Source organism: Oryx dammah, unplaced genomic scaffold, assembly GCF_014754425.2.
Source record: "Oryx dammah isolate SB20612 unplaced genomic scaffold, SCBI_Odam_1.1 HiC_scaffold_18, whole genome shotgun sequence".
Taxonomy (NCBI): Eukaryota; Metazoa; Chordata; class Mammalia; order Artiodactyla; family Bovidae; genus Oryx; species Oryx dammah.
Window position 1 is genome coordinate 44,528,690 of NW_024070202.1, and position 17,492 is coordinate 44,546,181.

The window sequence follows — 17,492 nt, forward strand, 5'->3', positions numbered from 1 at the left end:
AGGGGCAGGAGGAGAAGGGGACAACAGAGGATGAGATGGCTGGATGGCATCACGGACTCGATGGACGTGAGTTTGAGTGAACTCCAGGAGTTGGTGATAGACCGGGAGCTCTGACGTGCTGCGATTCATGGGGTCTCAAAGAGTCAGACACTACTGAGTGACTGAACTGAACTGAAATATCTTACAGAAATATGTTACAGAAAATAAACTCACAAGAATATATATATTCTAAGACCTGCCTGTTCAGGATTTGTTTAGTTTGGCTTCTTTTTCATAAGGTAGATTTTTGTTTTTTTAATTCCAACATACCGATGTTGTAAAAGCCTTTTATACCACAAACATCATAATGATAACCATCTTTAGATATATGAATTTGAAGCCCTTGTGTCAGTAGGGGTGTGTGTGTGCACTAAATTGCTTCAGTTGTGTCCAAATCTTTGTGACCCTAGGGACCATAGCCTGCCAGACTCCTCTGTCCATAGAATTTTCCAGGCAAGAATACTAGAGTGGGTTTCCTTGCCCTCCTCCAGAAGATCTTCCTGACCCAGGGATCGAACCCAATCTCTCTTATGTCTCCTGCACTGGCAGGCAGGTTCTTTACCACTACCACTGCCTGGGGAGCCCATCAGTAGGTGGATGGGCGTTTGTGTGAAAGTGTGTTGAAACCAAACATTTATTGTGTGCTTCAGTGAGTCTGCTTCTTTTACTTACTGGATAATTGGCTGTTTACAAATGAAGAATACAAAACTTAGAAATGTCTAATTGTTTGCTCTCATTTATAAGTTAATTAGTGGAAGAGCAAGTATTCAATCCAGATTTCTTGACTTTTAGGGCGATGTTTTAAAACAGTGTTTGTACATAGCCATGGTGAATTTCTTGATTGCAACCCAAATTCTGTCATTGTTTTGAGGGCTTCCTGGGTTGCTCTACAGACGCTCCTCTAGGCAAACAACACTATAACACAGATGCACTGCTTCAGCTAGGTTCTAAATTGTAAACTCCAGTTTCAGGATCATTTATTATGCCTTAAATGAGTTTGTGGTATTCCATAGAGTGTCTGGCCGGAAAAGGCAATGGTGACCCACTCCGGTACTCTTGCCTGGAAAATCCCATGGACGGAGAAGCCTGGTAAGCTGCTGTCCATGGGGTTGCAAAGAGTCGGATACGACTGAGCGACTTCACTTTCACCTTTCCACCTTCATGCATTGGAGAAGGAAACCCCATCTACGGCAGCCCACCAGGCTCCCTCATCCCTGGGACTACCCAGGCAAGAACACTGGAATGGATTCCCAGTTCCTTCTCCAATTCATGAAAGTGAAAAGTGAAAGTGAAGTCGTTCAGTCGTGTCCGACTCTTAGCAACCCCATGGACTGCAGCCTTCCAGGCTCCTCCATCCAAGGGATTTTCCAGGCAAGAGTACTGGAGTGGGTTGCCGTTGCCTTCTCCATTGGTAATGTTGAATACCACACAATTGCACTCATCTCACACACTAGTAAAATAATGCTCAAAATTCTCCAAGCCAGGCTTCAGCAATACATGAACTGTGAACTTCCAGAGTTCACGCTGAATTTAGAAAAGGCAGAGGAACCAGAGATCAAATTGCCAACATCCCTTGGATCATCGAAAAAGCAGGAGAGTTCCAGAAAAACATCTATTTCTGCTTTATCGACTATGCCAAGCCTTTGACTGTGTGGATCACAACAAACTGTGGAACATTCTGAAAAAGATAGGAATCCCAGACCACCTGACCTGCCTCCTGAAAAATCTGTATGCAGGTCAAGAAGCACCAGTTAGAACTAGGCATGGAACAACAGACTGGTTCCAAATCGGGAAAGGAGTACGTCAAGGCTGTATATTCTCACCCTGCTTATTTAACTTATATGCAAAGTACATCATGAGAAATGCCAGGCTCAATGAAGCACAAGCTGGAATCAAGATTGCCAGGAGAAATACTAATAACCTCAAATATGCAGATGATACCACCTTTATGGCAGAAAATGAAGAAGAACTAAAGAGCCTCTTGATGAGAGTGAAGAGAATGAAAAAGTTGGCGTAAAAGTCAACATTCAGAAAACTTAAGATCATGGCATCTGGTCTCATCACTTCATGGCAAATAGATGGGGAAACAATGGAAACGGTGACAGACTTTATTTTGGGGGACTCCAAAATCACTGCAGGTAGTGACTGCAGCCATGAAATTAAAAGATACTTGCTCTTTGGAAGAAAAGTTATGACTAATCTAGACAACATATTAAAAAGCAGAGATGTTGCTTTGCCAACAAAAGTCCATCTAGTCAAAGCTATGGTTTTTCCAGTAGTCGTGTATGGATGTGAGAGTTGAACTGTAAAAAAAGCTGAGCACTGAAGAATTGATGCTTTTGAACTGTGGTGTTGGAGAAGATTCTTGAGAGTCCCTTGGACTGCAAGGAGATCCAACCAGTCCATCCTAAAGGAAATCAGTCCTGAATAATCATTGGAAGGACTGATGCTGAAGCTGAAACTCCAATACTTTGACTACCTGATGTGTAGAACTGACTCACTGGAAAAGACCCTGATGCTGGAAAAGACCCTGATGCTGGGAAAGACTGAAGGCAGGAAGAGAAGGAGATGACACAGGATGAGATGGTTGGATGGCATCACGAATTCAATAGACATGAGTTTGAGTAAACTCTTGGAGCTGGTGATAGACAGGGAGGCCTGGCATGCTGCCGTCCATGGGGTCGCAGAGTTGGACACGATTGAGCGACTGAACTGAACTGAATGTTGAATCACATAGATTAAGTATGTATGCCTTCTAATACAGGAGAAACTAGTGTATTCATTGATTCACCAAAATTCCCTAATGTTCTGGCACTGAGAATCTAGTGGGAGAAGAAGTACTTGAATAGTTTGTGTTCAGATGTAAAATTTTATGACAGTTTACTATCTTTTGATTTTCTTCTAAGTTATCAAAAATTAGATTCTTTGTAAAGTGTAGTTTGTTGTATTCTGCTATTTGAATATTTGTGAGTTTTAAAGAATTCTGTATTTATATGTATTCTAGTATAGTTTTAGAATATTTATAAATATATAGTATTCTGACTCAGAAAGAAAAGCTTCCTTGTAATGGTTTGCTGGGATTGATTTTGCTTACAATTTAAATAAATTAATTGGGTTTAATGTATGGGAGTATTCATGACAGTCATTTTAGTGTTTCATATTTAACTTATGTTATTTTTAGAATAAGTGATTAATGAATAAAACTATTTAAAATATTTAAACTCTCTGTATAACTTAGGATCTTATTTTAGGCTCTTTGGGAACATACATTAATAAATTGATGACTGTTCCCATTTTTCCGTACTTCAGAAGTCCTTTGTTGCCAAAAGATTTAGCAATATATACATCCTAAATTCTTTCTTAAATAACTTTGGATTTCAGAAACTTTCACAAAAGTAAAAGTTACATAAAGTATGCAAATATAATTGATAATTTTGATAGCACTCAAAACTTCATAAAGAAATGTTTTAGTTTTCTCTAAGAAGAACAGATAAGCTCTAGTAAATTTATAAATCTGCCTTATGAATTTAGAAACTCAGAAATACAAAGTTCTAAAGGAAGGAAACTCTTATTGGATTAAATGGGATTCTTCATTAGCTTATGAAAATGCTTTGTTCTAATTTTAGTGTTTATTCTTAAGTTCATTAAGTTTGATTGTCATTTGACACATAATTTATTTTAATATTGAATCTGGACACTTAAAACTTTTTTATATGAAGTTATAGCTTCCTCTGTGGTATGGATAGCATAGATTTTTTCTTTTCCCGATTTAGACATGTGATAAATATGCTGCTATTCCATGCAGTGTTTGGACCCACTCATTTCCTTGGAGGGACTGGACTCCTTCCTTCAAGGTGATAATGCCATTTTCAGTGTATGGCCTCCAAGCTTCCACTAAAGGAAGAGAGATCATGGAGGATCATGTGAGAAATTTGTTAGCCAGAATGTTTTAAAATGACTTTAACTATAGAAGTCTGAGATAAAGAGCTTAGTGTGTTCTAAGGAAGGAGAAAGGCACACAAGTATTAGTGGGTACTGGCATCTGTGTCACATCTTTTTTTTTCCCCCTTCTTTTTTTTTTTTAAATTTTACTTTACAATACTGTATTGGTTTTGCCACCACATCTTGTATTTATAATTTTTGTTCAGTCGCTAAGTCGCTTCTGACTCCTTGTGAACTGCAACATGCAAGGCTCCCCTGTCCTTCACTATCACCCAGAGCTTGCTCAGGTTCACATCCATTGAATCGTTGATGCTGTCTAACTGTCTCGTCCTCTGGTGTCCTCTTCTGTTGCCTTCAGTCTTTACGAGCAGCAGGTGCTTTTCTAGTGAATCGTCTCTTCATGTCAGATGGCCAGAGCATTGGAGCTTCAGCTTCAGCATGTGTTCCTCCAGTGAATATTCAGGGTTGATTTCCTTAAGGATTGACTGGTTTAATCTCCTTGCAGTCCAAGGGACTCTTAATAGTCTTCTCCAGTACCAAATTTGAAAGCATCAGTATTTAAAATTGCTCTTTTTCAAATGTCTGTGAATTCTTCCTCTTTTACACACCCCCTTGGTATTCTCCAGCATTTCATCCTGTTTCATTGTTCTTTCAGTTCTTTGTTTTCCTTGGACATCTTATACACTTTTGAGTCTCAACTACCATTGTATTCCAATAATTCAAATTTGTATCTCTAGCCCTGACTTCCAACTTACACATCCATCTGCTTAGTAGACATAGCCATTTGGATCCTTACAGTCTTCTCTGATGACTTCACGTTTCTAACTTTTTTTCTCCTATTTCCCAGCCCCCACCCCCAACCTCATCCATAATGTATTCCTCCTCTTTTATTTCCATTTGCAGATTCTAATATTACCATGTACGTTATTTCCCAAGCTAGAAATCCAGAAGTAATCCTGAACTTCTGTCACCTTCCACATTTAGTCAGCACCAAGTTTAGATAGGTGTTAGGTGGCTTAGTGGTAAAGAGTCTGCCTACCGTTGCAGGAGATACAGGAGACACAGGTTTGATCCCTGGGTTGGGAAGTTCTTTTAGAGGAGGAAATGGCAGCCCACTCAGTATTCTTGCCTAGAGAATCCTATGGAAAGAGGAGCCTGGCAGGTACAGTCCATGGGTTTGCAAAGAGTCAAACATGACTGAGCTGCACGAGCACAATCACCTAAATATTTCTTTCAATCTATCCCATCTTTTTCTTTGAAATTTCTGCTCTTCTAATTAAGATTCTTGTCAGCTCTTGCCTCACCTCTAGCAATAAATTTGCTTCCAGTTTTGCCTTCTTCAAATTCATTGTCCTAACTATTGTGTGAAAGTGCAAGTGCTAGTCGCTCAGTCATGTCCGACTCTTTGCCACCCCATGGACTTTACAGTCCATGGAATTCTCCAGGCCAGAATACTGGAGTGGGTAGCCTTTCCCTTCTCCGGGGGGTTTTCCCAAGCCAGGGATCGAACCCAGGTCTCCCACATTGCAGGTGGATTCTTTACCAGCTGAGCCACCAGCGAAGCCCAACAATACTGGAGAGGGTAGCCTATCCCTTCTCCAGCAGATTTTCCTGACCCAGGAATCGAACCAGGGTCTCCTGTATTGCAGGTGGATTCTTTACCAACTGAGCTATTAGGGATTATATGGTTGTTTATTAGAAAAGCACATTGAACACAGCATTGTCTTACCCAAACCTCTTCCTACTCAGTGACTTAGCTAACTTACTATCTTTTTTTTACCTTATGCTTTGTGTTCTAGAATTACACAATCTCTTACTTCTTCCTGTATACATTCATACCTGTTTTATACTTCTGAGTTTTTGATCAGAGCCCTTGATCATACTGATCGGTTACAGTGTTTCTAAAATGTTTTTCCCAGCTTTCTTTATCTCATTTACTTTTAGGAATCTTTTCATACTCAGCTAAAGCAGCCTTTCTCCGTTTCTGGCCTTCCATTGACCCATAAATTCTTGCCTGATTATAAACTCCTCAATAGCAGGGATCATGTTTTATTTACCTCTATTTGCTTTGCATTTAGCCATGTGCTTGCAAGTAGAAAATACTTTCTTTCTGCTCCCCAAATCTTCCCCTTAAAAAAAAAGCACAAAAAGGATTTAACCTTTATGGATATTTTATTTCTCTGTTTGGATAATAAGAGTATGTGTGCTGTTTTTTACTAAAATCACATTTATTTTAGTGAAGAAAAATAAACTATTTGTCTTTAAATTGATAGCTAATTCTTCCTCTGATCCTATTGGAATGAAGAGTGGCTAGTTAAGGAGAACTATTTATTTTCTCAAACATTGGGTTTTGTGGAAAAATTAAATAACTTGAAAGAAGAGTTCAGTTCAGTTCAGTCGCTCAGTCGTGTCTGACTCTTTGAGACCCAATGAATCACAGCACGCCAGGCCTCCCTGTCCATCACCAACTCCCGGAGTTCACTCAGACTCACGTCCATCGAGTCAGTGATGCCATCCAGCCATCTCATCCTTTGTCGTCCCCTTCTCCTCCTGCCCCCAATCCCTCCCAGCATCAGAGTCTTTTCCAATGAGTCAACTCTTCGCATGAGGTGGCCAAAGTACTGGAGTTTCAGCTTCAGCATCATTCCTTCCAAAGAAATCCCAGGGCTGATCTCCTTCAGAATGGACTGGTTGGACCTCCTTGCAGTCTAAGGGACTCTCAAGAGTCTTCTCCAACACCACACTTCAAGCACACATAATTATTACAGATCATGTGGCATCTGCTTCATTGAAAGGAGAGCTTTTACAAAGATCTACTTCTCTTAGATAGTTGATTTGTTTATTGTTTTCACTGTCTGGTGATGGAAAAAGGTAAAACCAAATTACAGAAAACTGTGCTAGTAATGTCCATTTGGTTGACCTGTATACTTTAAAATATTCTGTCTTCTTCCACAAAGTATTTGAGATAAGAGTTCCATGTTGTGTATTTTAATGACCTTGGAATATTTCTGTTTAGGATAGAGATTTTCTAAACAGTTTGATGAATTGCAAATATTTTTTTGTTTATTGTTTTAAAAGTCCTTTAGCACTAACAAAAATATTTTTATATATTCCTTATATTTACAGATAGTAGTTCTTTCCATAGTTTTATTATTCCTTTATGCTTTTCCTGTACAGACCTCTAACATTCAAGAGAGATGTAGTTTGAGACTGTATAGATTCTGTTATAATTTAACTAACTTCCCTGGTGGCTCAGATGGTAGAGCGTCTGCCTACAATGTAGGAGACCCAGGTTCAATCCCTGGGTCAGGAAGATCTCCTAGAGAAGGAAATGGCAACCCACTCCAGTATTCTTGCCTGGAAAATCCCATGGACAGAGGAGCCTGGTAGGCTATAGTCCATGAGGTTGCAAAGAGTCAGACACAACTGAGCAACTTCACTTTATAATTTAACTAGTCCTTTTTAAAATTTTTTTTTTAATGAAACTAAAACTTTTTTTTTTGGCTCTAAAACCATTGTTTTCTTGATCACTTTTATCACTCTCACTACTGACTGACTTTTTGAAAAAGACCACATTTTTTATTTTTGTTTAAAAAAGTAAATTTTTACTGCATTCATTAGAGACTAGTTTAGTAAAGCTCCTTTTGTCTTGCTGAATGGCTGAACTCACTAACTAAATGACTGACTATAGAACTATGTCAGTGTTTTTATTGTTGCTGTTTTATTAATAGTTAAAATCACAAATATCAGAGGTCTGCTTTATCTTATTTTTAAGGTGTTCATAAGGTGAAAACAGTAAAGAGAATTCTGAGTGTCTGACACTAGCTTAATCTTCCTAAAGATTAGGAAGGAAGGAATACTAGATGGTTTTCTTGTGTTCTTCTCTTCTTGAAATTCTTCTTTGACTCCTTTGGTATAGGACAAAGTCAGTAGACTAAACACTCTATGATTCTTCTACACATTTGTTTTTACCTGTTTTTCCAAACTATATTTGAACATAAGTTCAAAAAATAATAGTATTTACTATGTACAGGGCAATATGCTAAGCTCTCAAAATATAATGCTAAGTAAGAAACACTTAATCCCTGTCCTTATAGACTGGCCTAATTGCTCTAACTTAACTGATGAGCATGATTTAAATATAGCACGGGTAGTTAACTCCTTTTTACCTTTGCTTACATACCTTTTCAACAAAATCGTTCCCCCTCAGCATCAAATTTTACTCATATTTCAAACATAGACTCTGATGAAAATCTCCTATATGATTCTTTCCCTGTTCATGCCACATCATTTTAGTCTGCTTCCTCGGAATGGTTATGGAACCTAATACATACTATTCAGTTACAACATTAACTTAAAATTATTAATAAACATTCATTTTTAACTATTCATGTATGTATATCCCTAGATAGCCTATAAGGTTTTGAATGGCCAGTCTATCCTTTGCACCCCCTGCAAGTGATTTGTGTCCTTCCCACATACAAAATACACTCCCTTCCTCTCAAGGTTCCCAGAGTCTCATCCTATTGCATATCTGCTCCGAGTTCAGAATGTCTACACCAAAATCAGATCCAGATGTAGATGAGCCTCCTCGGGTACAGTTGCTTAGGTCTAACTCCTCAAGTATAGTTCTCAATCTTAAGACCTGTTCTCTAACCTCCTCAACCCACACACACCACCTGCACACTAAGCATACAGTGATGGGATACACACAGGATAATTGCTGTAGACTTTCCTGTTCAAAGGGGAGAAAAAAAAGGGCACAAAGGAGTCATTGGTCCATAATGATTTTGAAATTTAGGTAGGAAAACATTGCAGGTTCTTTGATTAGATCTCATGGCTTTGTGATAATTCTTTAGGTTTCCAGACTTTGCCCTCTGAGCTCTTGGTTTCTCCCTTTGAGTCATCCTTCCTTTTTCATGAAATGTAGCATGCGTTTGTAGCTGAGGAATTTTCTTAGTCTGCTTCCTGCCAGCAGAATTTTGGGACTCCAGTGGTCTCATTTCACTTTGTACTGTTACTGTCTCGAAGTTAGCAATGTGTTTGCTGATATAATTCTCACAAATTTTGTCAGCCTTCTATGAATCACACTGGTGTTTATTCCATTAGATGAAGGCCACATCCAAGAATGTTTTCAAAATGTGGACTTCTGCAGAGAAGTTAAGATACGGTGCTTGCAAGCTTTCTAGGGGACCTACTGCTTGATTGAGAGGATTTGTGAGATACCTTCAGCTGGTTTAATGGACTTTTTGTACAGCTAAATTAATACTGTGAGGTATCACTCTTAATCTTTCTGGAGTCTTGACAAAAGATTTTACAGTCAATCCATCAGTTTCATTTTTAGGCCATGTTCTGGCAGTACACTGAATTCAGACTTCGTGTAGAAGCTATCTCTCATCTTTTGCCATCTTGAGAAGCTGAGAATTTTCAAAGTGATTCTTGTCCTGATTCTTTTCTTAAACAATCGTTTCTTTAGTTTATCTTACTTTGTTTGCATTTTACTGATGCTACAAGAAAAAATAGGCAGCGCCTACAACACTTTGACTCTGCTTGGCCATCTTCTTAGCTAGATCATTCAGTTCATTAGGCACATTTCCTACTTTCCACATTACTGAATGTGATAGTGTTGTGAAGTTTCTAATACTGCTTAACAAAGATCTGCCTTCCTCCAGTTTCCAAAACACTTTTTTCATTTCCATTTAAGCCCTTATATGAGAAGCACTCAAAGTCCAGCTTTCTACTAACACACTGTTCAGGCAATTTAGGCTTTCTCTACCATGCTCCTAAAAAATCCTTCCAACCTATGCCTACTGCCAATTTCCAAAGCTATTCCCATATTTTTAGTTATTTATTGTGGCATCACCCCACATCCAGCTTTCAACATCTTTTCTGGTTACCTCTTCCTTTGTAACATATTTAGCAGCTGAAAACAGCAAACACTTATTTTCTTATACCTTGGGTGGTCCAGAATCTGGGTATCACTTAACTGGGTCTTCTGCCTCAAGATCTCTCTTGAGGTTCTAATCAAGGTATCAGGTGGGACCATGGGTTTATTTGAAGGTTCAGCCAAAAGTGAATCTGCTTCCTAGTTCACTCATGTTGTTGTTAGCAGGATTCAGTTCAGATTCTATTGGCTGGGGGCCTCTTTCATAAGGCAGTTAGACAACATGGCTAGCTGGCTTCCATCGCAGCAAAAGAGAGCTGGCAAGGCAGAAGCAAGAATCGTTTGTAACCTAGTCTTGAAAGTAACATCTCATTTGCCCTTATTCTGTTTGTTAAAAGCATCAGTAGGTCCAGCCTCCATATGAGTGAGGGAGCTCATACATGGGCATGAATACCAGGAGGCAGGGGTCATTGGAAGCTATCTTAGCAGCTTTGTGATCCTTGGCCACTATTTGCATGTGAATCTGCATTTACTGGGTTTGAAAATTGGAAGAGTATCTCAAACACACCAGTGAAATAATATTTACTTAACCATGTAACAGGAGGATCTGCACAGCCTTGTAAATTACTGAAACTTGAAAATAATTTTATAAGCTTAACTTCACACAAACCAAGTTTTACTCCTACACAAGTGTACCGCTTGTTCATGTGCTCACGTGAAGTATGATGAAATATAAAACTTTTAGAGAAATTTTTACAGTCAAAGCACATTTAACTGTTGGACAAATGAATCAAGTGCCTCTTTTCTTTGTTTTTCTTTTTCCCAGGTACTGATAATACTGATTTTATGTATTTATAAGATACATGAAATGAAATAAATTATTTTATTCATCCTGATTAATTCTGAGACAAAATTTATTCTTTTACTCTTCTTTTGTTGTTTTTGTTCAGTTGATAAGTTGTGTCTGACTCTTTGTGACTCCATGGACTGTAGGTTACCAGGCTCCCTATCCTTCACTATCTCTCAGAGCAGGCTCAAACTCATGTCCACTGAGTTGGTGATGCCATCCAACCATCTCATCCTCTGTCGCCCCCTTCTCCTCCTGCCCTCAGTCTTTCCCAGTTTCAGGGTCTTTTATAGTGAGTCAGCTCTTTGCATCAGGTGGCCAGAGTATTGGAGCTTCAGCTTCAGCATCAGTCCCTCCAATGAGTATTCAGGGTTGATTTCCCTTAGGATTGACTGGTTTGATCTCGTCGCAGTCCAAGAGACTCTCAAGAGTTTTCTCCAGCACCACAGTTCAAAAGCATCAATTCTTCAGCATCAGCTTTCTTTAGGGTCCAACTCACACATCCATACATGACTACTGGGAAAACCATAGCTTTGACTAGACGAACCTTTGTCGGCTAAGAGATATCTCTGCTTTTGAATACATTGTCTAGGTTTGTCATAGCTTTTCTTCCAAGGAGCAGGTGTCTTTTAATTTCATGACTGCAGTCAGTGTCCACAGTGATTTTGGAGCCCAAGGAAAGAAAATCTGTCACTGTTTTCACTTTTTCCCCATCTATCTGCCATGAAATTATGTGACTGGATGCCATGTTCTTAGTTTTTTGAATGTTGAGTTTTAAGCCAGCTTTTTTCACTCTCTTCTTTCATCCTCATCAAGAGGCCCTTTAGTTCCTCTTTGCTTTCTGCCATTAGAGTGGTATCAGCTACATATCTGCTGCTGCTGCTAAGTTGCTTCAGTCATGTTTGACTCTGTGTGACCCCATAGATGGCAGCCCACCAGGCTCCTCCGTCCCTGGGATTCTCCGGGCAAGAACACTGGAGTGGGTTGCCATTTCCTTCTCCAATGCATGAAAGTGCAAAGTGAAAGTGAAGTCGCTCAGTCATGTCTGACTCTTAGTGACCCCATGGACTGCAGCCTACCAGGCTCCTCCGTCCATGGGATTTTCCAGGCAAGAGTACTGGAGTGGGGTGTCACTACATATCTGAGGTTGTTGATATTTCTCCTGGCAATCTTGATTCCAGGTTGTGATTCATCCAGTTCAGTATACCACATGATGTACTCTGGATATAAGTTAAATAAGCAGGGTGTGAATATACAGCCTTGATGTACTCCTTTCCCGGTTTGGAACCAGTCTGTTGTTCCATGTCCAGCTCTAACTGTTGCTTCTTGACTTGCTTCACAGGTTTCCCAGGAGGCAGGTGAGATGGTCTGATATTTCATTTCTTTAAGAATTTTCCACAGTTTGTTGTGATCCATACAATCAAAGACTTTAGTGTAGTCAATGAAGCAGGAGTAGATGTTTTTCTGAAATTTTCTTGCTTTTTCTATGACAATTTGATCTCTGATTCCTCTGCCCTTTCTAAAACCAACTTGTACATCTGGAAGTTCTAGTTTCATGTACTGCTAAAGCCTGGCTTGGAGAATTTTGAGGATTACCTTGCTAGCATGAGAAGTGAGTGCAGTTGTATGGTAGTTTGAACATTCTTTGGATTGCCCTTCTTTAAGACTGGAATGAAAACTGACCTTTTCCAGTCCTGTGGCCATTGCTGAGTTTTCCAAATTTGCTGACATATTGAGTCCAGTACTTTAACAGCATCATCTTTTGGGATTTTAAATAGCACAGCTTCTTTTACTCTACACCATTTTCTTTTTTTACTCCTTTTTTACTCTTCACTATAGTTTTAGAATTATGATAGTGCAGTAAATATAGGTGGTATAACTCTATGAGTAATTATCCCTTAAACACACAAGAAGAAAAATACTGCTGTTTTTGATGTTGGAGGAAGGCACTGGGAAGAATGGTTTCAGAGTCCTATGTTTATCCTAGAAAATATATTTTCATTGAAAGAAGGGAATACCTGAAGTTTTTTTTCTTTGTTAGTCATATTTCAATTATTTATTATTCCTGTCCCAAACCTTTTAAACTCTTGGCAGAAAAACCACTGAAATCTCACAGATAGGTTTGCCAAACTGACCTGAAAAATAACAGTAATTACTTTTTTCCATGGATTATTTTAGTGTTATTTGGTTCAAAACTTGGCTTTGTGTGGCCTGATAAATATTGTGATATTTAGGTTGAAAATGCGTAGTCAGTACATTTGAGTCTTTTTTTTTTTTTTTTACATTTTTTAACTTTTAGAAGAATCATTATTTTTCTTCCATGTTTCCCAGAAAGTACAGGGGTTTGTTTTTTTAGTTGTGCTGTAGTAGATTAAGTTAGAGTGGAAGAAGAGAGTTTGTATAGATGCCTAAAGCTATTTATTTTGTAGTTGCGCATAAATCTCTGACTAGGATTGTGATACTGAGAAAAATTGTGAACGGCAATAATAATATTATTAAGTAAACTTGTGGATATCTAACTGTGTTTTAGAACATTATTAATACATTTCCTTTCTGGATTATCCCTAATGTGTAAAGTTGTCTTTTTCTCTCTTTTGCAGGTAATATAACATTACGAAGCAAGATGGGTAACATCACAGTAGGTATGTGCTAAGTGGTTGTTGGTAAATTTTATATTCTTTTTAAAATAGCTATATTTGTAATATTTTATTAGAGTACATAAAATCTACAGTTTAGCTGATGAGCCTAATAGTATCCTGATATACCAGTCAGATATAGGCTAACCCAGTATGTGAACTGAGGATGAGATGGTTAGGTGGCATCACTGACTCAATGGGCATGAGTTTGAACAAACTCTGGGAGGTAGTGAAGGACAGGGAAGCCTGGTGTGCTGCAGTCCATGGGGTCACAAAGAGTCAGACATGACTTAGTGACTGAACAACAATAAATATATGAATTTGTGAAATTATTTCTAAAAGTTCATTAATTCATCATCCTATAAATTCTATATAATTATAGGTTTGCTATCAGTCAGAATACTGTTAGAATTCCAATTTCACCACTTTCTATTCATGGAAAATTACCTAACCGCTCTGTACCTAAGCTTCCACCTCTGAAAAAAATAGAAATAACAGTAAGTACCTATCAAATGGTGTTTTTGTAAGGATTAAATGAGATATTTAAGTACTTTAGCATAGCATCTGACATATGATCTGCTGCTAAGTCACTTCAGTCGTGTCTGACTCTGTGCGATCCCATAGACGGCAGCCCACCAGGCTCCCCTCTCCCTGGGATTGTCCTGGCAAGAACACTGGAGTGGGCTGCCATTTCCTTCTCCAATGCACGAAAGTGAAAAGTGAAAGTGAAGTCGCTCAGTCGTGTCCGACCCTCAGCAACCCCATGGACTGCAGCCCTCCAGGCTTCTCTGTCCATGGGATTTTCCAGGCAAGAATACTGGAGTGGAGTGCCATTGGCTTCTCCCTGACATATGATAAGTACTCAATAAATAATAGCCATTTTAATTATTGTTATTGTTGTAATCCTAAGCCAGAACTAACAGTGGCTAATGGTCCTTTAGACCTAATCACCATATGTGATGCTATGCCTATGGGAATAAAAGTTCAGATTCCCAGATAGCTTAGATAGAGCTCATCTCTATCCCTAGTTATACCTGCTTGCCTGTTAGGCTAAGGCGATCTGAGCAATCTGAGCTCTAAGAGTGGTGGTTGATTTTTAGACCTTAGAGCATAGGGGTCAGTGGTGGGAAACCAGGATCTTTGTTGAAGAGCTATGGCTTATTGCCAATATGAATGCCCCAGCTTCCTGGTTTTGTCCTTTAGACATTTTACATTTTCTTTTGTGTGTGTGCTGATTGAAATGGTAAATATACTCAACAATCCTTTTCACTGTCACTTCTTCTGGATTCTCAAAATTAAGGTGTACATCTCTTTTTAAATTTTCTGGGCATTGTAACCTTTATGTTCAGTGAGGGATAAATAGAAGATAAAGGCTTCCTAAGTGATAGTTGTAAATCATTTTAACTGAAAACATGACAGGATTTACCTTTGTCCCAGAGAGAAATCAAAATTTACTGCTGACTCTTCAGGCCATTCCAGCAGAGGATGCATCTGGGGTTAGTAAGGAAAGTTTCTAGGGTGAAAAAAAGATACACTAGTAAAAAGCTGAGCTATCTGGTTGGGGAGAGAGTCCTAGACATGGGTAGAGTTTGTAGCAGTAAGGGAAAGGGAGGAAAGAAAGGGAATATTTCAAATTGGGAGGCACAGTGAGTTTCACTGCCCACTAGCAGGCCCTTTAGGCAGATGAGAATTTGAGAAATACTTATATGATAATGCTAGTATTATTGTTGGATGGAATTGTGGGAATGTAAAGGGAAAATCATTCTTTCTAAAATTGGAAATAAATGCATTATTACCCATACTGAAAAAGAATAGCAACAGCCAGGATGAAATGAACAGTAATTTATATCTTTGAAGATGGTTTCACAATGTATAAATGATTGACCGTACAAGTTTTAAGGGCTTCCCTGGTAGTTCAGCTGGTAAAGAATCCGCCTGCAATGCGGGAGACCTGGGTTTGATCACTGCGTTGGGAAGATCCCCTGGAGAAGGGAAAGGCTACCCACTCCAGTATTCTCACCTGGAGAATTCCATGGACTGTAAAGTCCCTAGGGTGGCAAAGAGTTGGATACAACTGAGTGACTTATACACACACACACACACACACACACAAACTAATCTGGATGGGGATGGGAAGAGTGGGTTGTGTCTTTCTCTTTCCTCTTTCATTTTATTATCTATAAGACAGTAAGCCACAATGTTTTAACCTTAATAATAGTGTTCATTTCTTAAATTCCTTTAATTCTTTGAATATCTCTATTAAGACTTTGGAAGAAAGTATAAATTATGTCACTGTTTATATTGGTCTTAAAATTCTGTTAGCATTTGAAGACAGCCCTGAATATGGCAAAAACTAGTCCACATATATTTACCAAGTGCCTGCTCCATACCAGGAGCTCATGTAGATACTGGGGAATATGTTGGTCAAAAGATATTGTCTTCATGCTCACTTTTGGGCTGAGAAGAAAGATAGTAAGTATGTGAATGACAAAAGATAATTTCACATAGTGTAATGAATAAATAAGAGAGGGTAATGTAATAGAGCAGAAAGCAAGCTGCTTCATTTAGCAATCAAAGAGAGTCTAGAGAAGAGATACTTGAATTAAGGTCAGAATAATGGGGAAAAGGCATGTAAAATTCTGAATGCACAGCTCCATAGATATAGAGGATAGCCAGTGCAGGCTCTTACACAGAATGAGTTTATCAGTTTGCAGAGAAGATACATTCACAAAAATTGAGTCTTTCATAAGCAAAGTGTCATTTTTCATTTATATATATCTTTAATTTCTCTTACCTTGTTTTTTAGTTTCCAGTGTAGTGGTCTTAGATATCTTTGGTTAAATTTGCTTTTTTGACCCCATTGTGAATGGAATTTTAGAAAATTTCAGTTTCTAATGGTCTACTGCTGGTATATTAAAAAAATACAAATGACCTTTATTCATGGACTGTGTTTCTTGTGAGCTTGCTAAATTTATTTATTTATTCTAAATAGTGTATTTTTTAGAATCCAGAATTCTTTTCTATGTAGGCAGTCATTCCATTTGCAAATTAATACAGTTTTATCGCTTTCTTTCCAATCTGTTTTCCTTTTTTCCTCTTTTGCCTTATTAGGCTAGGAAGGTTCTGCAGCACCATATTGAATAATAGTGGCAGATTGTTCCCAATCCTAGTATCCAGTATTAGACGGAATACATTCAGTGTTTTCCCTTTTAAGTGTGATGTTAGCTATGCAGTCTTTTCATAGATACTCTTTATCAGACTGAGGAAATTCTTTTTATTCCTAGTTTCCTGCAAGTTTTTTTTTTTTCTTTCCTTTGATCATGAATGGATGTTGAAGTTTTTCAAATGTATTTTCTGTATTTATTGAAATGATTGCTTTTTTAAATTCTTTTTTTACTCTATTAATGATCAATTGCATTGATTTTTGATGTTGACTAACCTTGTATGGTTGGATGGCGTCATCGACTTGAGGGACATGGGTTTGGGTGGACTCTGGGAGTTGGTGATGGACAGGGAGGCCTGGCATGCTGTGGTTCATGGGGTTGCAAAGAGTCAGACACAACCGAGCAACTGAACTGAACTGAACTGAACTTTGTATTCCTTGGATCAACCATACCTAATCATGATGTAGTATCCTATTTATGGCAGAAAGTGAAAAGAAACTAAAGAGCCTCTTGATAAAAGTGAAAGAGGAGAGTGAAAAGCTGGCTTAAAACTCAACATTCAAAAAACTAAGATCATGGCATCTGGTCCCCATCACTTCATGGCAAATAGAGGGGGAAACAATGGAAACAGTGGCAAATTTTATTTTCCTTGGCTCCAAAATCATTGAAGATGGTGACTGCAGCCATGAAATTAAAAGATGCTTGTTCCTTGGAAGAAAAGCTGTGACAAACCTAGACAGCATATTAAAAAGCAGAGACGTTACTTGACTGACAAAGGTCTGTCTAGTCAAAGCTATGGTTTTTCCAGTAGTCATGTATGGATTTGTGAGTTGGACCATAAAGAAAGCTGAGTGCTGGAGAATTGATGCTTTTGAACTGTGGTACTCGAGAAGACTCTTGAGAGTCCCTTGGACTGCAAGGAGATCAAGCCAGTCAATCCTAAAGGAAATCAGTCCTGAATATTCATTGGAAGGACTGAT

General features: G+C 38.5%; 1 protein-coding gene and 1 non-coding gene across 2 annotated transcripts in view; both read left to right on the forward strand.

Annotated features, from left to right (window-relative positions):
• The window catches only part of FAM185A (family with sequence similarity 185 member A), a 71,857-nt gene that overhangs the window by 18,600 nt on the left and 35,765 nt on the right, over nucleotides 1-17,492 (forward strand). The window contains exon 5 of the mRNA XM_040260765.1: nucleotides 13,313-13,354. Coding sequence (XP_040116699.1) covers nucleotides 13,313-13,354 — 42 coding nt within the window. The remainder of the gene's footprint in view (nucleotides 1-13,312; nucleotides 13,355-17,492) is intronic.
• On the forward strand, nucleotides 7,223-7,295 carry TRNAC-ACA. The gene has a single exon. It is a non-coding gene; the product is annotated as a tRNA-Cys (tRNA).